Consider the following 22,751-nt stretch of genomic DNA (forward strand, 5'->3'; position numbering starts at 1 on the left):
CTTGGAAGGCTGAGGCGGAAGGATCGCCGGAGCCCAGCAGGTCGAGGCTGCGGTGGCCACGGCACTCCAGTCTTGGAGACAGAGTGAGACTCCAACTCAAAAAAAAAAAAGAGAGAGAGGGACATTCCCAGGCTAAGGCAGGAGGATGGCCTGAGTCTAGGAAGTCAAGGCTTCCGTGAGCTGTGAGCCAAGCCACTGCACTCCAGCACCAGTCTGGGCCACAGAGTGAAACTCCAACTTAAAAATCAATCATACTGCTTCTTGTGGCAGAATGAAATTGATATTTAATATCAATGCTTTGGTTCTAGTATATTTCGCCCCCTCCCTGAAACTTTTTATATAAAAAAAAAAAAAAAAAAAAAGGCCAAGCTTATGGGAGAAGAGAAAAGAAACACAATGCTCAGCCAGGCCCTTCACCGAGATTCTCCTGGAGTGAACACTGGGAAAAGCTGGCCTCCTTTCTGATCGTTCGTTGTCGGGATTCTCTCTGTGTGTTCAGAGAGGGTTATGCTTAATTGTGCTAACAAAGGGAATAATAAGCCCCAAGTTATTTCCAAAAGAAATAATTTGGAACTTAGTTGATTGATTTTAAGTTGGAGTCTTACTCTGTAGCCCAGACTGGGGTTGGAGTATAATGGCACGGCTCACCACAGCCTTGACCATGTGGGTTCAAACAATCCTCCCACCTCAGCCGCCCTAGCAGCTGGTCTCTCTTAAGCATTTGATGTCCTGTGATGACAACCCCTGCCACGGGAGGTGTTTGACACCACCACAGGCAATACATCTGGCTAATTTTTTTTTTTGGTAGACACGGGGGTCTTGCTGTGTTGCCCAGGATGGTCTTGAACTCCTGGGCTCAAGCAGTCCTCCCACCTCAGCCTCCCAAAGTGCTGGGATGCCAGGCATGAGCCACCGTGCCCAGCTGAATTGATTTTTCTTTTTTTGAGTCTGCATCTCACTCACGCCAAGGCTAGAGTGCAGTGGCACACTCACGACCACCCCAGCATCGACCTGCTGGGCTCAGGCGATCCTTCCACCTCAGCCTTCTGAGCAGCTGGAACTTCAGGCACGCGCTACCATACCTGGCTAATTTTTTGTTTATTGTAGAGACAAAATCTCACCAAGTTACCCAGGCCGGTCTCGAACCCGTGGGTGCAGACAATCCACTCACCTCGGCCTCCCAAAGTGCTGGGATTATAAGCTGAGCCACCGAGCCCAGCCTGAATTGATTTTTAAAAAAACCAAACATAGCCTGACATCCCCACCCAAGTGTGCTTGTGAGTGTCGCTGTGAAACTGTTTGATACTCGTGCTATAGACTAATTATTTTTGTTTGTTACAGCAGTTTTCTTAAACAGCAAAGATTGAGAGAACCGTCATACAAGACTTTCATTTTCATTTGCTTGAATAGCTATAGCAGCTGTACGATTAAATACACTTACTTACTGAGTTTCATATTTGGTAACACCTCAAGGTAATCTTATCCCAGACATTTTTATGCATCCAAGACACAGCCAGGAAGCAGGAGTTCTGCACAAAGTAGATTTGGTGAAGGCCAGTCTCCAGAGTTCAAGGGCCATGTCCGCAGAAAAACCCTGAGGACTTCTCCAAAGATCTCTCTCCTCTGATTTTGTGCAGGGCTTCCTAAGCCTCCTGATCCAGAATAGGAAGGGCAGATGGACCTGCTCAGAGTAAGGTCAGCACAGCACCAGGAGTCTAACAGCAAGCTCTGTCTGCTGCTGCACTTTGTCTTGTATCTGTTAAGTGTCCACCACAGTGGCACAGTCATAGCCACTGGGGGTGTGGCAGTGGCCAGGCCCTGGCTTGGGAAACTGACACTCCACTGGGACGCACAGACATTGAGCAAGTCATGGCACCATTCGTGACACCATTCATGATGATGGCAGGAAGTGCTTTCTACAGAGATAAAGTAAAAGAAGCCAGGTAAAGTGTCCCCAGATCACTTAGAAATATGTCATTAAGTAAGACGGATGCAGTGGCACACGCCTGTCATCTCAGCACTGAGGCGGAAAGATTACTTGAGCCCAGCAATCCAAGACCAGCCTAGACAACATAGCCAGACCTCATCTCTACAAAAAATTAGCCAGGCGTGGTGTTGCATGCCTGTAGTCCCACCTACTTGGGAGGCTGAGGCAGGAGGATCCCTTGAACCCAGGAGGTCAAGGCTGTGGTGAGCTGTGATCGTGCCACTGCACTCCAGCCTGGACCACAGAGCAAGATCCTTTCTCTTTCTAAAAAAAAAAAAGAAAGAAAGAATAATAAAGAAATGTATCATGAACTGGATGAGCTTACAGGAAATGGGGCTGGCGTGGTGCACTGGGACATCTCTTGGCCCCACCCAGAGCTTCAGCTCTCCTGTCCAAGGGCAAATGCTACATCTTCCATGGAACATTCCATGGCGCCCTCCCTCCGTCCCCTCCAACCATAAGGTGCCCTTCTCTCCTGCGAGGATTCGTCCCTCTGGAGCGCAGGTGCCTGTTCTGGGTGCCTGCTGTATACCGAGACAGTCAGGTATACAGCTGCCGCCCAGACATAGGATTGTGTAGACCACATAGGAGTCAGCATTATGGCTATTGCTTTGGGGTTGGCACTGCCCAGTACCCACAGGCACTGACTCCTGTCCTCAACCTGATGACAGGGAATGGCCATCATGACTGTTCCTGCTTTTCTGAGAAGGAAGCACTTAGTAGATCATGGCCCAGATGTAAAGTCAAGGAAACAAGGTGTGTCAAGTGCCACAGAGGCTGATTGGCATGTGGGGCCAGCAGGGACGTCATGGGGAGATGGTGTGGGAGGTGGGTTTGATGATACCTCCCAGACCTCAGGCGTGAGAGTCAGCCTTTGGTTCGGACTCCAGCTCCGCAGCTGATGAGTTGTGTGGCTTTTAGCAAATCACTGAGCTTCCTAAGCCCTTACTATGGAGGAAGGAGGCTGGAATCTGCTTTATGGAGTTCAACACAATCCTTGGGGCAGACTCAGCGGCGCTCCTGGCAGGTGGTGAGCTTGGGACAGCAGCTCGTTGTTTTCATCCTGTGACTGGCTTCCTTGTCAGCCTGTAGGTCTTCTTGGCTGTGTCTGTGTTGCTCCAACCCCGTGTCCCTCCCCCAGGACTCGCCCTGAGGCCAGCATTTCTAGGAGGCATTTGGTGAATGTGTGTCAGTGTTGTGGATGGGGAGGGGACACGTGTGTGAGCAGCTGTCAACGCGTGGCAGGTGTCTTTTTGCTGAACACTGGATTGAGGCTTCTGACAAAAGACACCTAGCATCACAGCCTCAGCAGGGAGCGGCCCTTCCCTCCCAAGCGCCCAGCTGACATCACCTGGCAGTGTCTGACTGTGGCATTGGCTGCCACATGGGCTGGGCACAGCCTGATCCTTAGGTTTTCATGGGGAGACTAAGTCTGTCCCTCTGTCACTCGGAAGAGCACTGTGTCAGTGTCTCGGCCACATGCACTGGGTGATACCACCAGTGACATTCTGAGCAGGCAGGACTGAGGGGCCAGGATGTGACACTTAGCTGCAGCCCACAACCTGTGAGTTTCAGGGCGCTGCTGTATGCCAGTGGGGGGCTGCGGGGTCCCATCTCTGGAGGTCTAACCATGTCCCCTCTCTGCTGCCCTCACCCTGCAGGAATGGCCTCACCAGCTGCCGGATGCGGACTGAGAGTGAGCCGCCACGTGGCTCCCCGGTGGTCAGTGGGGACCCCAAGGAGGACCACAACTACAGCAGTGCCAAGTCCTCCCACGCCCGGAGCAGCTCGCCCGCTGGCGACTCCGTCTCCTCCTCCTCCTCCTCCTCTGCCGACGACCACTATGAGTTTGCCACGAAGGGGAGCCAGGAGAGTGGCGAGGGGGGCCCCCAGAGCCAGAGCCACAGTGACGCAGAGGAGGAGGACCGGCGGCGCAGCCAGAAGGAGCCTAGGGACGCCCTGGGGGATAGCGGCTACGCGTCCCAGCACAAGAAGCGCCAGCATGTCGCCAAGGCTCGGAAGGTCCCCAGCGACTCTCTGCCCCTCAAAAAGAGGCGCACCGAGAAGCCCCCTGAGAGTGACGACGAGGAGATGAAAGAGGCAGCCGGGTCGCTCCTGCACTTGGCCGGGATCCGGTCCTGCTTGAACAATATCACCAATCGGACGGCAAAGGGGCAGAAGGAGCAAAAGGAGACCGCAAAAAACTGAAAACACGTCACCGATTGGTTTTGAACTTGCGGCCATCTGGTTTCAGCATGTCAGGAGATTTCTAATGATTTGTGGCAATATCAGCAATTTTCTTTTTTCTTTTTTCTTTTTTTTTGGTTTGGTTTTCTTTCTTTTCCTTTTATTTTTTATTTTTAGTTTTTATTTGTCCCCTCTCCTTTGTTTTGGACCCTTAAGAATTTTATTTTTAAAGGAGATTGAAGCCATAAAACTCATATTGACACTCAGCTGTTTTACAAAAGCTTTTCATTATCCGAAGACGAAACCAAGAAAAGCCAAAATTATCATTGCTTCCTGCCGCTTGTCAGAAACGTGTGGCTGAATCCACAGGGATGTCAAACGTCAATGCCACAGGAACACATACTCGGCACCCAGGAGGCACAAGCGCAGAGTGACCATCATGCGGGCCCACCCTTAGTTTTAAGGAGGCAGGGTGTCCATCCTGTTGGGGTCACAGTGAATCCAGACACCTAAAGTGAAGGGGGGGTGGAGGAAAGAGCCCTCGTCCCCCTGGGAGCAGACCCAAGCTTGTGGCAGCCTTGACGTTGTCATGTGGCCACACAGGGGATCGACTACCAGTCCTCTTGTTTCTTAACCCTGACACCTGGGGACATCTTACAAAATGGACATTCACTGGACCCGTTCATGGCCGTCAGGTGTCAGTGACTGCTGAGAAAAAAAATGGATAGATTCTTAGTGATATTGAGAGTCATTGAATTCTGTTCTACATTAAATTAGCAAAGTGTTCCAAAAGCCATAAGCCTGAAGGTTGGCCCTGTGCACACACCACACACACACACACACCCACACACCACACCACACCACACCACACCACACCACACATGCACACGAAGGAGAGTAAGAGAAAACCGATGCAGAAAGCAAGCTGTGTCTTCTTACCTGCCCAATGAAAAGCAAGCAAGTCCAGGAAGCTACAGTAGCTGTTCAGGAAGGAAAGAACAATGTATAGATCTTTTTTCTGTCTATCAAAACGATTTGACCCAAGTGAAAAAACAAACAGAAAGCTACAGAGCCTGCCATTAGTACTGTGGTGTATTTTTGAAAGATTCAAGGCATATTGATGGACAAAAGAAAAAAAGTAAAACACAGCAAAAAAGTAAAATGACGACTTCTGTACTGCCCTCCAAATGGAGTTTGCAATTAACGCTAGTCAGATTAACCTTCAAAAATCCGTGATACCCACACTCAGACAGCGTAGCCAGCAGAAATTTCCAATCCACAATGCATGGATTCCTTTGAAGAAAAAAAAAAAGGAAAAAGAAAAAAAATCACAAAAACAAACTTTTTTTATTCAAAAATAACAAAGTTCTTGTAAGGTAAATAATGTATTTAGCATGAAGCATGAATTATTTTCATATAAACATAGAGATTAGACAAGGCTTTGCCTCTGGTTTTAAGCCTTTAGGCTTAGAGAGGTTCTTTGGTTTTCTTCTTTTTCTTTTCTTTCTTTTTTTTTTGTGGTTTTTTTTTTTTGTTGTTTGTTTTTGGTTTTGGTTTTTTGTTTTTTTTGTTTTGGGGTTATTTTGTTCTGGTTTTTTGAAGCAGGTGTTTAAGGTTTAACCTTCTTCAGGGACAAATTCTGACTGTTGGGGAACTTTACTCTGCAATATAAAAATATCTTCGTGCTCTGTTAGGGCTTGGATGGTTGAACCCTACTGCCTGTGTGCACTTCAGCCCTGACCCCGACTCTCTGTTGAAAAGTGTGTCCTTTCTCTCTGTCTGTACGTGTTTAACACGACGCAATAATTTGAGGGCAAACTTGGTAGTGAGTGTGTATGATGGAATCAGAAGCAGTGTGGGACGCTTACTTGAGGAAATCATTGTCATGACTGGGTTCTAGGAAAAAGGCAGTGGATAATTATGCAAATTAGCCAGAAGAAGGGGAGCCTTGCTCATGGGCCTTACTGGGTGAGGGTACGAGATAGGGTCACACGTGAGGAGGAAGTGACCCCGAGGATGGAGGGGCCAGCCCCAGATGTCCGGCTGCAGCAACAACGCCATTTCACAGCAGGAAGGGAAGCCGGCCCTCACCACCACCTCGGCACACTAACCAGCATGGAACTAAGACCACCTAGATTGTGAGAGCTGAGTTTAGACCACCGGACAATGTCACACAGGCCAGAAACTCCTGTTACCTTTGCCTAAACAAAGACTTTTTTTTTGGAGATCCAAAGATAAATCTCTAAAAGAATATGATCTTCCATCCAGATGGAGGGAAACCTTAAAACACAAACAAAAACTCCCATTCCCGTAGCTCAGGATCTGATGGCGGGGAGAGGTAGGGAACTCAGGTGACCTTGAATTTTTACAAAGGGGCACTTGTGGGCCAGTGCCCAGCCCTTGTGCCAGGACCAGGCACCATGAGAGGCTCCATCAGCTGCGACATGGGAATGAACAGGTGCATGCCGTAGGCTCCACTCCCTGTGCGCGGCTAGTGAGAGAGCCTGGAAATCATCTACACCCATACAACAGGGCAAACGCATGACCCAAACCTGAATACTTCTAGCATGTTCTCTCAGGGTGTAGATGGGAATGAAGATGTATTTTGGCAACGCTCTGTTCCCTCTACCCCACCCCCCCAAGCATTTGATGCCCTGAAAGCCATCCTCAGGCACCTGAGCAACACCGTGGTTTTTGTTGTCACCTGACCCAGCCCAGAAGACCCCCACTTTCAGCACCCTCCAATGGTAGAATTCAGACTTCTCTCCTGAAAGGCAGAGGCAAACGTTCAGGGCTGTTTCTGGCGGAGGACTTCTTCCAAGTAAAACCCCACAGTGGGCTGTCTCTCCTCATTTCGTTTTTCTAAAGGGGCAAGGGCCCCTCTTAGAAAAGAAATCAGATGCAACGTGTGTGATTTACTTTTCTGATCTCTTGGAGAAATAGAGAAATATACAAGTGCGTTCTTAACTCCAGAACCACTGTTTTTTGCATAAATACCTCATCAGGCAGCTTTCTAAGTGTTATTTCCAGAGTCTCCCTGGGCCCCTTTGTGGAAGCTGCTGGAAGACTCTTGGGGGAACCTTTAGTGAGGGTACTTCTTTCTATTTTTCTTCTGTTTTTGGAGGCATACACATTATGCATAACCAAAACAATGGCTCAATTGTGTTTAACTTTGTATTTTCATTGTTGAGAAAAAAGAAAAAACAAAAAGCATCAGTGCGTATGTGACTGTCCATAGTGAACTCATTTCAGAATGCGGTGGTCGGTCTGCGCCCTTCGACCAAGGGGCAGGGCGCCCTCTCCTACCCCTCCTCCAAGAGCAGTAGCAAATTTAAGCACAAGCCTATTTGTGAAAGAATATTTTGCTTCAGTGTCATTGACTTTAGTCTTGGAATTCCTTCCCAAACGTCAGGTGTTCGTGTAGCTTCCAGCGTAGCGTCCGTGCCCATTAGTCTGACAGGTCGCCTGAGCACCATAAAGAGGTGCGGCCTTGCTGCCGGCACTTCTCCACGGGAGAAGTGGCGGCTCACGTGTCATTCCAGTATGTCACATACTCACGCGGGGCGGGGGGAGGGGAAGCAGGGAACTATAGCAATATTTAAAGATGCTTTGGAAACCAACCGTGAACACATCAGCACCATGACGTCTGCGGTGACTTGCTACCGGCCCTCGGACACATTTAAGAGAAAGAGACTGTCCCTCTTTTTTTCTTAAATGATATACACATAGACAGTTACGTGTGCCCTACTATACTTGTCTTTTGTCTTTCTCTAGTACTCTGTGGAAAGGGTTTGCATCATAGATTTTTCCCAGCCTTATAATATACCGTAAGCTCCCACTTCCCTTCCCCCGCAACCGCTGTACTTTCAAGAGTTCTTTGGTAAAGCCGTCTGTCTGAAACCAAAATGAACCAAACCCAGGTTTAGATATTGGTCGAGAACATCATAGCCAAGACAGCTGTGGCAGGTTTCGATCTTGGGGCTGAGTTTTTCAGAAGGAATGTGCTGGAGGCCTTTCCCAAGAACAGGATTCCTTTTTTTCTTTTCTTTTCTTTTTTTTTAGGCATTCAGTGTGACTAATGCTTGCTAGCTAGCCACGGCAGTGACCACCCTGGGCATTCTGGAAGCTGCCGCTGTGCTCAAGGGGACTATGGCTGAGGGACATTCTTGGGCAGAGGGCACTGCAGAGGGAAAGCCCAGAGTCCCGCAGCACTCCAGGGCCACTCAGCACCTGGGGCCACCAACTCAAGTTCCCAAGGTGCCACTCTGAGCGTGGAGGCCTCCGGGGAGTGCTCCTCGAGAAGGAATCAGCGTTATGGGCGAGTGACCTTAGTGGGAGGGTTAGATTGAATTCAATGTGACTTCTCTTTCCCTTGAAACCCTATTCAGGTCGGGTCAGGTTTCTCTCTGGTGGATCACAGCTGCCTGGATGTTGCTATTTATTTTCATGTTTCTGTCGAGAAATATTTTTCTTTTCACCTTCAGGATTTTTGCCACCAAAAGAAAACATCAGAACTCTGTGTCCCCAATTGTGACTCACCAGTGTTGACAGTTCAGTCCTTAGTGTTGTAGGTCCCGGCCCACCAATACTATATCAAACACTGTTATGCACATAATGCAGCACTGTGATCTAATTTAAATAATACTTTTTTATTATTTATACTACTATATATAATAGACATCAACACTTTTGCTATATAACCTAAGTGATAACCCTCTTTCAGTTACCTGCCAAACTCTGGACTTTGGTTTTTATTGCGGATAACACAGTTACAAAGTTGTAATGGTGTCTCTCTCTCTCTCTCTCTTTTCCTTTGTAACGGGATGTGTGCATCAAAGTATAAACATTGTGTGGTGTTCCTGTCGCTGGAGTTTCATGAGGATTTACACACAGCATTCAGTGTTCTGTACAGATCTGCCCACCTCCGTGAATTCCCCCCATTGACCCCCTTCCCTGGAGAGAGCGCCCGTCATGGTGGCGAGCCCCTTGGGTCTCTTCTCTCTCTCCTGCCGGTTATTCTTGAATGAAGCACAGACTCGTCAGCCCAGTTGCTTTATCGCGAATAATGTGTGTGACCTTGCAGTTCTTCCACAGTTCAGCAAACAAGTGCTAGCTTCACTGACCAAAAATTGAGGAAGGAACACAGTTTTTTAAACGATCTATCTTTGAACAGCCGAAACCGGTGTGTCTATGGTGCTGTGTCTTGCTGAAATCAGACCTGTGCGAATGATTTCTGACTTCCCGTGAGATGCTCACAGGTACCCTTCCTGTTCTGTTAGCGTTGAAATCAAGACTATTTATTTGGAAGATACACGACAGTGTTTTTTTCCACTGTATTTCATTTGCAAAAGTGGAGAACCGCTTTCTCTGCTGTTTGCAAATAATTGATGTTCCATATTGGATTCTCAAAAGACTTCGATATGGTGAACCTATCCAACCTAGAAATTGTATTTCATCCTTCCATGACTGTGGCCTGAGTTCCCCTTCCCCACTTTTTAGATGAAACTTAGCACAGTTTCAGTTATTTACACACACAACATTTCTGTGTGTGTGTTGAGGCCATCAGAACTCACAGCTGATTCAGTAGCCAGTTTCATGTCCCGTTCACACTCACTACTTATACTGCCATGTGATCACATGAGGAAATTTGTATCTGTGTGTGTCTGGGAACCCTCTACCCTTGTACATTTTTTTAATACTCTGATTATGTAACATTTTCTGAGTTTTGTTTTTGTTTTACAGAAAAAAAACAGTGATAAAAGCAATCAGAGAGGTTTACTATCGATGCCTATGGTCGTCTGACCTTTGCTGGCCAATAGACTACATGGCCAAATTAATTTACAAGAGTAATAATTTTTCAAAAGCCAATTGTTTTGTTCTGTATTTTCTGTCTGAAACTGCCAATATCATGAGTAGAAAGGGAGAACCGTAGAGGAGGAAGCCAGCGGTATTCAGTCACGTTTGTGTTCACGTGGCATGAAGGCAGGCGCGGTCAGCCAAGCTGCAGGGACTTGACGACGCTGCTTGGAGCCACCCATCCTTGCGTTCCGCATTCTTCGTATGTAATCATATTGCCAAAGACAAACTATTTCATCATTTATTGTAAATAACACTTTCCCCAGACCTACCATGAAGTTTCTGTGATGTACTGTCTTCCAGTTGCAATAAAAATTACTGAGTTGCATCAATTGAAGAAAGACACCTCGTGGTATTGTGTGCACCAGTCTCCATATGCAGTTGCTGAGCCATGGCGTCATTGCTGTTCTCGCCCACAGACGGGGTGTGTGGGCAGTTCTTTGCATCTGGATTTGGGGTTTCCATTGCACCTGTCATGGCCATCCTTGGGCAAGCTTTCGTTTTGGTGACAACAAAACACCTCTCCTGGAAATATACAAATGTGCATTCATGGTGGGAGGTTGGGTTCACCCAGGATCTCAAGGGAGTTCCAACTCTGGTGTGGAGAACTGGTGGCTGACCAGCCTCCCACCATGGGCCTTAGTGGTACAGGACAGGGGACCCCAACGTTAGGGTCTAGCTCAAGAGGCCAAATGGGTTCTTGACTTCACACAGGAAAGAATTCAAGAGCAAGTCAGCATGGTAAATGAAAGTAAGTTTATTACAAGTACGGATGGACAAAAGGAAGGCCACTCCATAGACAGGGCAGCCCATATGCATCACTGAGACTCCACTCAGTTGGAAAATGAAATTAAATTTATTGGAATGACAGAAAGCAGGCTACTCCATGGCAGAGCAGCCTAGACTGGTTCACAGGAAGAACAGCAGCCAGGCATTGCTGGTGCTTTATTTTTATACTTATTTCATGATTACATGTTAGGCAGGGGGTGGAATATCCGTGTGCTTCTTGGAAAAGGATTGGAACTGTCATGTCGCTGGAGTGTGTGTCATCTAGCATGTTAATGTATTATAATGAGGAGCAAGGTCAGGTAGTGGGTACCTTCACTGCCATCTTGGTTTTAGTTACTTCTCACCAGTTCTCACCCGCATCCTGTTTTCTGAGAGTCTGGTAGTCTCAGAAAACCAGGCTAGTCACCTATTTGGAGAAACTGCCTCAGCCAGTTGTCCTGATAAATTAGACTTGTTTATCCTAGAAAAGATTGGAGCCTGCCATCCTGTCCCCAGTCCTGAGGGTTTCTTGCAATGACTTTCCTCACCCCAAGACCTTCATCTCTTGGGGTTTATTCCAACACCATTCACATGTCCACCCTAATCCACTGCACACACACAAGCCACAAGACCCAACAGGAGCTGATAGGAGAGAGGGGAGTGGGGACAAGGGACAGATCAGGACAGACAGACCAGGCACCATGAAAAGGAGTGGAGAGACCATGTTCTCAAGAGTTGCTCAGTCTCCTTTTGTGATGGTTTTGTGCTAGTGTGCCCTGTCTACAGGTGTAACCAGCAGCAGTGACCTTAGTGTAGAGGTAGTCTCTGTTGGATCCTCCCGTTCACTGATGTCCTTGTCCTCTGGGATGCTTGGGCTGTCTTCCGTGCTCTTGTGGTCATGGCATTAGTGTAAGGGCCTGGGCCCATCTGTTCCAGTGAGCACACAGGGATGCATTCCTCCCAACAAGGTACTCAAAGTAGTTACCTCGGGGTCCTGTGTGTTTGGCTCTGGTGGCCGCGTTCTCCAATCCCACTGTTGAAATCATCATTAAAGCTGTGATGTTTCCTCCTGGGGGACAAGTCAATATCTGAGACTTGATTGGGAGGAACAGCCAGAGTCACTTGGAGCCAAATCTGATGAATAAAGTAATCAGCCAAACCAATGACTACCAAATGTGGGCTCCATAAAGCACACACATAGCCATTTTCACCGAGTGGGAGTCCTATTGCCATGGTGACACCTCCATATCAGGCAGCACTGTCTTCAAAATCCCATGAATCAGTGTCCCAGGGACCATGAGGGGTGCAGGCCAGGGGTGCTGCTGCTCCTAAGCAGGGTCTCCTTCCTTCTTGACCGCTCTGCCTGGAAAGTCTGAACGAAGAAACCTTTTAGAAAGTTCTGAACAGTTGAGGGGTCTTCAGGAGTCTGGTATGACTAGGAGGCTTTAGTTGTGAGCTGAAAGCTCATGTTCTGTCCCCGTTTCCAGATCCCCTAGGAGTTAATGGGCTACATGTGCACAATGTAAGTGTGTTTTGACCATTTTATTTTCATTGATAGAGATGAAGGGGCTTTGTGATCTGGATAAGAACAACTTTGTAAAAGACTCATGTACAAGTGAATAAATCCATTTGTGAAATGTTTGCCCCTTTGTGTGAGTAAACCTTTCCAGAACAGTGTGTTTAAATAATGCTCATAGCAGAGGTACCTTAATCTGAAATCATTCCTTGGCATTTTGGGACTTAGTAACTTGAGAACTGTTTCATGTTACTCCATAATAAAATACTTCTGGAGTCTATATGGCCTAAAGCTCCATCAAATACAGCCATTTATTTGAGAGCCATTGAGAATTCTATATTTTCTCATCTGCTACACATCTCAAACTGACATAAAAATATATACTGTGGGCCAGGCGTGATAGCTCACACTGTAATCCCAACACTTTGAGAGGCCAAAGCAAGAAGATCGCTTGAGTTCAGGAGTTCAAGACCAACCTGGGCAACATAGAGAGACCTTGTCTCTACAAAAATTCAAAAATGTAGCCAGGAGTCCCAGCTACTTGGGAGGCTGAGGCTGAACAATCCCCTGAGCCCAGGAGGTAGAGGCTGCAGTGATTGTGCCACTGTACTCCAGCTTGGGCAACAGAATGAGACCCTGAACTCAAATAAGGAAAATGTAAACTATGGAGGAATTGCAGCATGGTGGGAGGGATGTGAGAACAAGATAGTGGCTGGTTGCTAACAGCCCTCTGACAGTCTCTTCAGTGGGCGCATCCTGTTCACGTCATAAAACTGGAAGGCACGATAGAGACCGTCAAACCAAGCTCCCCACTGTGGTTGAGGTAGCCGAGGCACAGGAGAGTTAAGGGTTTACCCAGGATAACACAGCAGAGCTGACTTAATGACAGATATGTTTCTGTCTCATCTGTTGTCCATTTCTTTGGTGTGTCCTTTACATTCTCCATAGAGCAGTGAAAATAACTTTTTGTTTTTTGACAGAAGCTCAATCTGTCACTCAGGCTGGAGTGCAGTGGCATGATCCTAGCTCACCACAGCCTTGGTCTCCTGGGCTCAGGCGATCTTCTCATCTCAGCTTCCCAAGTAGTGGAACTACAGGCAGGCACCACCACACCTAGCTAATTTTTTAATTTTTGGTAGAGGAAAAAAGTCTATGTTGCCCAGGCTGGTCTTGAACTCCTGGACTCAAGCAATTCTCCTGCTTCAGACTCCCAAAGTGCTGATATGACAGAGGGAGCCACTGCACCAGCCTTCTTTTTATTTTTTAGTTCTATTTTTTCCACGAATTTTCTGAAGTCCCTTTGTATGATGAGTATTGACTGTTAGTGGCAAGCACTTTACGTATACAGACCTGCCTAGTCTCTCTTCAAACGTGTGAGGCAGCAAATGGTGTCGCTCCCATTTACAGATGGGGAGACTGAGACACAGAGAGTCCAAGTAACTTGCCCAGAAAGACCCAGGTGTGAGGGGAGGAGCTGGGATTCAAACCCATGTGACATGACTTCTGACCCGGGGTGCCTGTGCATGCAAAGCCCAGAGAGGGCGCTAAGCGCTTCTTTGTTTTTGCTGCCAACTTTCTTTGCAGAGCCCTCTCTGATGGGCATCCGGGAGTCCCCTGCTCTTTCCCTGCCTTGAAGCCGACCCTTCAGGGTGCAGCCTCCACCCCAGAATTCTACCTCCTTCCCTGTCTCCATGAAGCGTCCTGGCTTCTCCTGGCAGAGCTTCCACATGACAGACACACAGTTCTTTTGTTCACAAGCTCCTGACTGCAGCAGGATGCCCAGCGCCCAGCACTTAACCCAGGTGCTGAAGAACCTGGCTGGGTGCAGTGGCTCACTCCTGTCACCCCAGTGCTTGGAGAGGCCGAGGCAGGAGGATCGCTTGAGGCTAGGAGCTCAAGACCAGCTGGGGCAACATAGCAAGACCCCATCTCTATTTAAAAGAAAAAAAAAAAGCCCATCCCCTCAAGAGAGTGGGAAGGAGGAGGAATACCCATCCTACTCTCCTGTGATAATAACAACTGCACTTCCTGAGAATCTCCCACCAAGCACACCCCATGCTAAGTGCTTGGCCAGTGCAGACACATGGACAACCTTGGGATGAGAGGAGTTTTATTCCCATTTTACAGATGATGAAGTCAAGACTTAAAGGTTAAGTAACTGGCCCAAGACTTCCCAGCTCTTAAGTGGCCGAGCTAAGACTTGAACCCAGGTCTTTGGGACCCATCCAAAGAAAAACAGTTGAGGCACTTTTTAAAAATTATTATTATTATTATTATTATTATTTGGAGTCGGGTCTCACTCTGTTGCCCAGGTTGGAATGCAGTGGCACTATCTCAGCCTACTGCAGCCTCAACCTCCTGGACTCTGGCATGAGACATTGCGCCTGATTCATTTTTTTTTAAAGGAAAGGAGGTAGTGAGAGGGCGTCACCCCAGCAGTCACTTCTGCCTTGTGGCCTTTGCTGGAGTAGCTGTCCACACAGGTCCCAGCCTCTCTCTCTCCTGGCAGCCCAGCCCCACCCCATCCACTGGCCGGGGGCTGAATGAGGCGCCACTGTTCTGCAACCTGGTCCTCCTCACCTGGGGGCTGTCATGCTGTCACCTCTGGCCTGGGCACTGCTAGGTGTCTGCCGAGGGACCAAGACTATGCCCTGAATGACTGGCAGTCCTCACGCCAGGAAAGCACTTCACTGCCCCACTCAAGAGCCCCATGCTATGGGGAGGGGCCACCATGCCCTGTGCCAGGGTCACCCCAGTCGAGCCAAAGACAGACAAAAAAACCTGCAGGGCTCTCTGGAGACTCTGGCGGGGTTCCCCCCAAGGCACCCATGATCAGTAGGAATGAGGATGGAGTTTAAAAGCTGCCCCCAGTTTCTGTGTTCAAGCGTGATTGAGAGAGTGGAAGGAAATCCCCTCTGGGATCCAAGGGTCTGAACTTGGGAGGGACCCAGAGGCCTTCTCGGGACACTGACCCAGGACCCTGTTGGAGAGATAAAGCCAGGGCAGGGTGTGGGATTTGGGGAAAGCCTCCAGGGCCCCCAGCACATGCTGTAGGTGCACCTAGGCTTCCCTCCCGCAGAAGCACACCTGGGCTGGACCGTGGACCAGGCCAAGCCCTGTGGGGGGGCCAACACCCCTGGCACTCACTACCCAGAACCTGCCAAAGGATGGCCAGCTACATCATGGCCTTGTCTCCATTCTCCATCGAGGGAGAACCTCCCTCCTTTCCTTGGGAGTGAGAGAGATCCCCCTAGAACACCCCTTCTAGTAGGTGACTTTGGGCCACCTACTTAACCTTTAAGTCTCGACTTCGCCGTCTGTAAACTGGGAATACTCCTCCCATCCCAAGGTTATCCATGAACCCGCATTGGCCGAGTACTTGAAGCGGACTGTGGGAGACACTAAGAGGTATAGAGAGTTCCTTCTCCCTCCTGCCACGTGCTCTGGCAGATCAGGCCAGGACAGGGAGCAGAGGAGCCAATGCCCCAGCCCGCAGCCTGCAGCGAAGGACAGGTCAACACTGGAGACTCAGCAGCCCCCCATTCTTCCCCCACCCCAGCAGGGCACTCAGGTGTGTGCTACACCCCTGCTGCTCACATGGTCCAAGGACCAGCAGCACTGATGTTACAGGGAGCTTGTTAGAAACGTAGTCTTGGGCAGGTGGGATAGCTCACGCCTATAATCCCACCACTTTGTGAGGGCGAGGCAGGAGGATGGCTTGAGCCCAGGAGTCAGAGACCAGTCTGGGCAACATAGTGAGATCCCATCTCTACAAAAATCCAAAGAATCAGCCGGGTTTGGTGGTATGCACCTGTGGTCCCAGCTACTTGGGAGGTTGATGTAGGAGGATTACTTGAGCCCAGGAGTTGGAGACTGCAGCAAACCAAGATCATGCCACCGCTCTTCAACTTGGGTGACAGAGTGAGACCCTGACTCAAAAAAAGAAAAAAAAAAGAGAGGGAGAGAGAGAAAAGGGATTTGGACTTGAGGTGGCAGAAGAGAGCATATGCCATCAATTGCGATATGCACGTGACCTGCAATCTCACCTCTCTGAGCCTTGGTTTTCCCATCTGTGAAATGGGAACACAAATACCTACCCTCACAGGCTGTTGTGAACAGGAAATTAGACAACATGCAGAGGAGCACCTGGCAACAAGTCAGGTACACACAGGTGCTCAACAAACGCTTGTTTGTTGGAAGGACAGTGTCCTGGAGGGTCTGCGAGGATGCCGGTGCCTCTCCCAGACCAAGGCATGACCCCTGTGTGACTCACACCCCCCTACACCTCAAACTTGGGCCTGGCTCTCTGCCTTCAGGCCCAGGCCCCCTGTGTGAGTCACCCCCATGTTGCCTTGGCCTGAGTAGTCAGGAAGATACCATGGGCAAGAAAGCCTGGCCTCTGCCCTTCTCAGCGAGACTCCACTCTTTGTTTCGTACCCTGCCAGGATCAAGTATCCTTCCACAAGCCCAAATCTCTTCTGGAGAAAGACCAGCAAGAAGCCCTGTGGCCCTGTCATTTTTTGTAAGAAGATTGGGCAGGAACATTAGGCAAGCTTTGCTAGGATAAGGAATTATGTTGAAAGGGAAGGTGTATTTTCAGGTGGTCTCCTCCACCCCTGAAGGATGGAGGGAGGATCTCCCCTGAGGGGAGGGGAGACACCGACCAGCTGCCTTGGAAGCAGACGTCTGCATCTGCACTAGCTGGGTGGGCCTCAACGTCACCATGAGAAGCTGCCTTCTTAGAAGGGACTGCAAAATGGAAACAACACCAATGACATTTACAGACTACTTTTAGGTTTACGGAGGGTTTTGTTGTTTATTAGCTCATTTGATTATATTCACACCTGTTTGATAGATGAGGAAAACTGAGTTCCAGAGGGGTAAATAATGGGCTTCAGTCATTTGCTAGAGGTCAAAGCAGGAGGATCCTCACATCATGGGTTTCAGTTCTGTGAATTCTCCACTCCAGGAAACAGACAAGTTAAATGTCAGGAGAGAGAGAGAGAGAGAGAGAGAGAGAGAGAGAGAGAGAGAGAGAGAGAGAGAGAGAGACTCTGCTTTAGGGTCTAAAGATATTTTAAAAATAAGGGAGGCTAGATGTGGTGGCTCATGCTGAGGTGGGAGGGAGGCTAGATGTGGTGGCTCATGCTGAGGTGGGAGGATCACTTGAGGCTAGGAGTTTGGGACTAGCCTGGGCAACATAATGAGACCCTATCTCTAAAAAAAAAATTTCAAATGCTTGTAGTCCCAACTACTCCAGGGGCTGAGGCAGAAGGATTGCTTAAACCCAGGAAGTCAAGGCTGTGGTGAGCTGTGATTATGCCACTAAACTCCAGCCTAGGTGACAGAGTAAGACTCTGACTCTAATGGTGGTGATGATAATAACAATAATAGTAATGGAAAACATCTTTTCTATTTGTTCACATAGATACCATTTCTAATGCTCTTTGTTCCTCTGTGTCTCCATCTAGAATCAATCGTATTTTTGTCTAATATCAGTTTTCTTCTGTACAAAGGACTTCCTTAAACATTTCTGGTAGTGCAGGTTTGCTGACAATGAATTTGTTTGATTTTTAGTTTGTCAGATTTTATTTTTTTGAAAGATATTTCTGCTGGGTATAGAATTATAAGTTGATAGCTTTTTTCTTTCAGTGTTTTAGACACATCTTTCCTGTCTTTTGACTTACATTATTTCTGGTGAGAAATCTGATGTCACCCATTTCTTTGTTCATCCTCTCCTCAACCCTGGCTGCTTTTTAAGGTTTTTCTCTTTTTTACTGATTTTAAGCAATTCATTTTTCACATGCCTCTGTGTCATTTTCTTCAGGTGCCTGGGATTCCCTAAGCTGCTTGAATCTGTGAGTTTATAGTTTTCTTCAAATTTGAAAAACTATTGGCCATTACTTCTGCAAATGTTTTTTTCTGTTTTCCCTGACTCTTTTTCAGGGACTCCAATTACGTATATCAAGCTGCTTGAAGTTATTCCCACAACTCAATGATGCCTTGCGGTTTTTTTTGGGTTTTTTTTGGTCATTTTTCTGTTTCATTTTGGATAGTTTCCACTGCTGAGTCTTTAAGTTTGTTGTTTTTTTCCTGCAGCATTTAATCTGTGTTAATCTCTTTTTTTTTTTTTTGAGTTGGAGTCTCACTCGGTCGCCCAGACTGGAGTGCTGTGGCCGCTCCCGGCCACCACAGCCTCGACCTGCTGGGCTCCTGCGATCCTTCCGCCTCAGCCTTCCAAGTAGCCGGAATTACAGGCATGCGCTACCATGCCTGGCTGATTTTTTGATTTACTGTAGAGATGAGGTCTTGCTGCCCAGGCAGGTCTTGAACCTGCGGGCTCAGGCAATCCACTCACCTCAGCCTCCCAAAGGCGTGGGATTACAGGCTGAGCCACCGAGCCCGGCAATCTGCGTTAATCTCATCCAGTATATCTTTTGCTGCAGATGTTGTATTTTTTAATCTCTAGTAGCTTTATTTCAGTCTTTTAAAATATCTTCTGTGTCTGTCCTTAGCATACTCAAGCTTTCCTCCACCTTCTTAAGCATTTGAAAAAATAATTATAATCACTGGTTTAATGTCTTTATCCACTAATTAGATCATCTGTCTCATGCCTAGGTCTGTTTCTATTGACTGTTTTTTCTCTTTATCTAGGCTATATTTTTCTGCTTCTTTGTTCACCTGGTAATTTTTTTTATTGAATGCTAGATGCTGCATTGCTGGGTGCTGGATATTTTTTGTTTCTCTAATATTCTTGATCTTTGTTCTGGGAAGCAGTTAAATTACTTTACTCCTTCGAGGCGCGCTTGTAATCTTTGTTAGGTGGAATCACAATAGACTTTAGCTTAGGGCTAATTTTTTTTACCTACTACAGAAACAATATCCTCCTGAAGACTCTAACTATGCTCTGTGTATTATGGCATTTTTCTGTTCTGGATGGTAGGAACATGAACTCTTCCTAGCCCCGAGTGATCCCCCCAGAGGTTGTTCAACCAGTTCCTTTTTTGTTGGTTCTTTTTCCACCCATATGTACTGTGGTATCATGATATACATGTTGGATTTCATCCAGGGTTCCTGGTCCAGAACTCCCATGGCCTTGGCTATAGTCTTCTGTTATGATGAGTGTGTTGGCCTCAGGGGCTGGCCTGGGAAACAGAATCTCCTTCTCCAGTCCTCCTTCTACCTCCCCTAAGGCAAGACTCTGGTCTTCCATCATGTTTCTGATTGTGGGTCTTAAGACCCTCCCCAGAGAGGGTCCTGCCAGTTCTCTGGGGGAAGGAATACTGACATCATGAAGCTTCCATAAAAACTCAAAGAGGACTGGATTTGGGGAGCTTCTGGAAAGCCAAACACATGAAAGCTGAAGGGAAGCTGAGGAGAGTATGCCAGGAGGGTGAAACAACCCAGTTCCACAGGGACAGAAGCTACTGTGATTGGGACCCTTCCAGGTCTTGCCCTTTGTATGGGGGAAGCCAAAAGACCCAGAATTATGGGGTTCTGGAGGGCAAGCCCCTTATGGTATAGTCTTCCCCCACTAGGACAGTGTTCTAGGAACCCATCACCATCAGTGCACCAGCCAGCCTCATAGTCAGCGACTGCATTTGGCTTCAGTAATTTTTTTTGAAGATTCTTTTAACACATTTACCCATTTTCTGATGGTTGATTTATGATTTACAAGTGCTCCTGCCCACACTACACTGAGTGTTCAGCAGTTTTTGACCAAAACCAGCATGACTCTCGTGCTCTACCCTTCCAATTCACCTAATCTCTCCAAGTGACTTTTCTTGTTTCCCTAGATGAAAAAGTCCTCAAAGAGAAACGTTTTACTGATGTGGAAAAAGTGAAACAAAAAACAGCAGAAGCACAAAAAGGCATTAAAACTGACAAGTTCAAAAACTATTTTGATCATCTTGATAGGTGTATTGCATCAAACAGAGAGTACTTTGAAGGTGACTGAAGTTTAAATATATGAGAATAAATACACAGTTTTTTAATAAATAAATTCTAGGTTTTTGGGGTCCCCCCTCATTTGTCTTCATCTGGCTCTTTATTTGTATCCTTTTTTTTGAGATGGGTTTTCATTCTGTTACTCAGGCTGGAGTGCAGTGGCACAATCACAACTCACTGCAGTCTCAACTGCCTGGGCTCAGGTGATCCTTCTGCCTCAGCCTCCTGAGTAGCTGGGACTACAGGCACATGCCACCATGCCCAGGTACATTTTTGTTTTTAATTTTTAGAGATGAGATCTCACTATGTTGCCCAGGCTAGTCTTGAACTCCTGAGCTCACTCGATCCTCCCACCTCGACCTCCCAAAGTGCTGGGATTACAGGTGTGAGTCCCTGAGTCTGGCCAGAAGGCTATTTCTTGACTGGAACAGACATTACAGAAATCAGCACTCCAATCCATGCTGCAGAGACCAATTTATCCAGATGCCAGAGGACCCCTGGGCTTTGGGTCAGACCCATATCTGAGTGGCAGGTATCTACCACCCAGGAGCCAGGACAGGACTGGACTGGACCCGATCCAGGGAGGGGCTCCACCATTGCTGTGTTGTGCAGGGTGGGGTGCACTGCTGGACCCGGAGATCACAGTTCCCAGGCAGGCACTTGGAGTTCAATGTCAGCTTCATTTGCATCACAGGCTTCCCTTAAATTACAATGACAAATCTTTGAAGTCCCTTTTTAACTTCTTACCAGCTCCAGACAGGCACGTTTGCAGCCACTGGTCCAGCCCATCAGGGATCCTGGGCTTCAAGGAGTCAGCCCCTTTCTGTTGGTGAATAAAAATAAGGCTCTTGTCTCAGAAATATTCTGGCAGCCTCCTTGCAAAGACCAGGGCTCATTTATTCTCAGCCTTTCACAAGAACGCACTGGAAGCACATTCCATGTACAGTCTGGGTTTGAGTCAAATGCACTTTGAACATCTCAAGTGGGTTCTTATTAGTTATTTCTCACTAGTGACCACCAAGCCTGGAGCATTTCACAGATGCTCACTTTGCAGATGGCTGTGTCCAGGGACGGTCACTCGCTCACTGACTCTCCTGGGGAACCGGGCCAGCTTCAGAGCTGAGTATACCCGCCACCCGTGCAAGGAGCCTTCTCAGCCCTGCAGGACAGGGCTTCTTGGTCCTTACTCCCCTCCCTTATCAGGGACATGGACCCCAATATGCACTCAAATAAAGATAATAGCTGCAGATTTGTGGCTTCTAACCCACCTCGGGGATCTTCCTGCTGTGTTATCCAAGAAGTGACACCAAGTAGGCCAAACTCAACTTCTCTGCATCCATACACATTTGGCATAAAATTCAGCCCCAAAGAGACCCCAGAAAAGAAAACTTACCATCCAATAGTCCGTCTTTCCAGAGAATAGCATGGGAAATAGTCATTTTGTAAAATAATGATTTATTTTTTAAGTCAGAGTCTCACTCTGCTGCCCAGGCTGGAGTGCAGTGGCACAATCACGGCTCACTGCAGCCTCGACCTCCTGGGCTCGGGTGATCCTCCTGTCTCAGTCTCCCAAGGTGCTGAGACTATAGGCACATGCCTCTGCACCCAACCAATTTTTTTTTCTTTTGTAGAGACAAGGCCTCACTGTATTGCCCAAGCTGGTCTCAAACTCCTGGGCTCAAACAATCCTCCCGCCTTAGCCTCCCAGAGTGCTGGGATGACAAGCCTGAACCAGGGCGCCTGGTCAATAATGATTTTTCAGAACATCTAGGATTAAGCAGTTCTGGGCAACCCCAGTGAACTGAGGTTCGTGGTTGTCTTGGTGCTTTGGTGTGGCTTGATTTATCTGTGTTTGAATCTGAGTTTATCTGTAGGGGGGATGAGGGGTGTCTAAGGGACTTTGGGGCATTGGGCAGAGCAGGAACTCTTTGCTGACAGGGAGGAGGAGCTGCTGCCAAGATAACCTCACCTGAGGTCAAGGAAGGGGACCAGCCAGGGGACAGTGACGTTCCTCGAATAGTGGACACTCAAAGTCAGGCCCAGCTGCATGGCGTATGACCTGCTGAGTTGCGGAGGGAACCATGCTCAGAAGAGTCCCATTGACCTGATACCTTACTGTCACCATGTTGCAATTCTGCATTTTTGAGCAAGGAATCCAGCACCTGGCCCTTGAAAGTACCCAGCCAGCCCTGCCCATGGCAGTCCATTCATCAACTCCCTGCCCCTCCTCTCTCTATGATGGAAGCATCTCCTTCTTCATAAAACAAGACAAATAGTCAGTCTCCAGAAGAGAAACGCAGACATGGGAAATGTTCTTTTCCCACGCTTTGTATGCATAAGTCAAAAAAATTTGGGTTTTTTTTTTTAGTCAAAGTCTCACTGTGTCACCCAGGCTGGAGTGCTGTGGCACACTTATGGCCACTGCATCCTCAGCCCGCTGGACTCAGGTGATGCTTCTGCCTCAGCTTCCTCAGTACCTGGAAGCACAGA

General features: G+C 47.9%; 1 protein-coding gene across 1 annotated transcript in view; it reads left to right on the forward strand.

The window, feature by feature from the left end:
* The window catches only part of FOXN3 (forkhead box N3), a 282,909-nt gene extending 277,308 nt beyond the window's left edge, over positions 1-5,601 (forward strand). The window contains exon 7 of the mRNA XM_008053223.1: positions 3,649-5,601. Coding sequence (XP_008051414.1) covers positions 3,649-4,195 — 547 coding nt within the window. The 3' untranslated portion in view covers positions 4,196-5,601. The remainder of the gene's footprint in view (positions 1-3,648) is intronic.
* Positions 5,602-22,751: the final 17,150 nt, after the last annotated feature.

The sequence above is a fragment of the Carlito syrichta genome, unplaced genomic scaffold, assembly GCF_000164805.1.
Source record: "Carlito syrichta isolate Samal-C Ts95f unplaced genomic scaffold, Tarsius_syrichta-2.0.1 Scaffold287969, whole genome shotgun sequence".
NCBI lineage: Eukaryota > Metazoa > Chordata > Mammalia > Primates > Tarsiidae > Carlito > Carlito syrichta.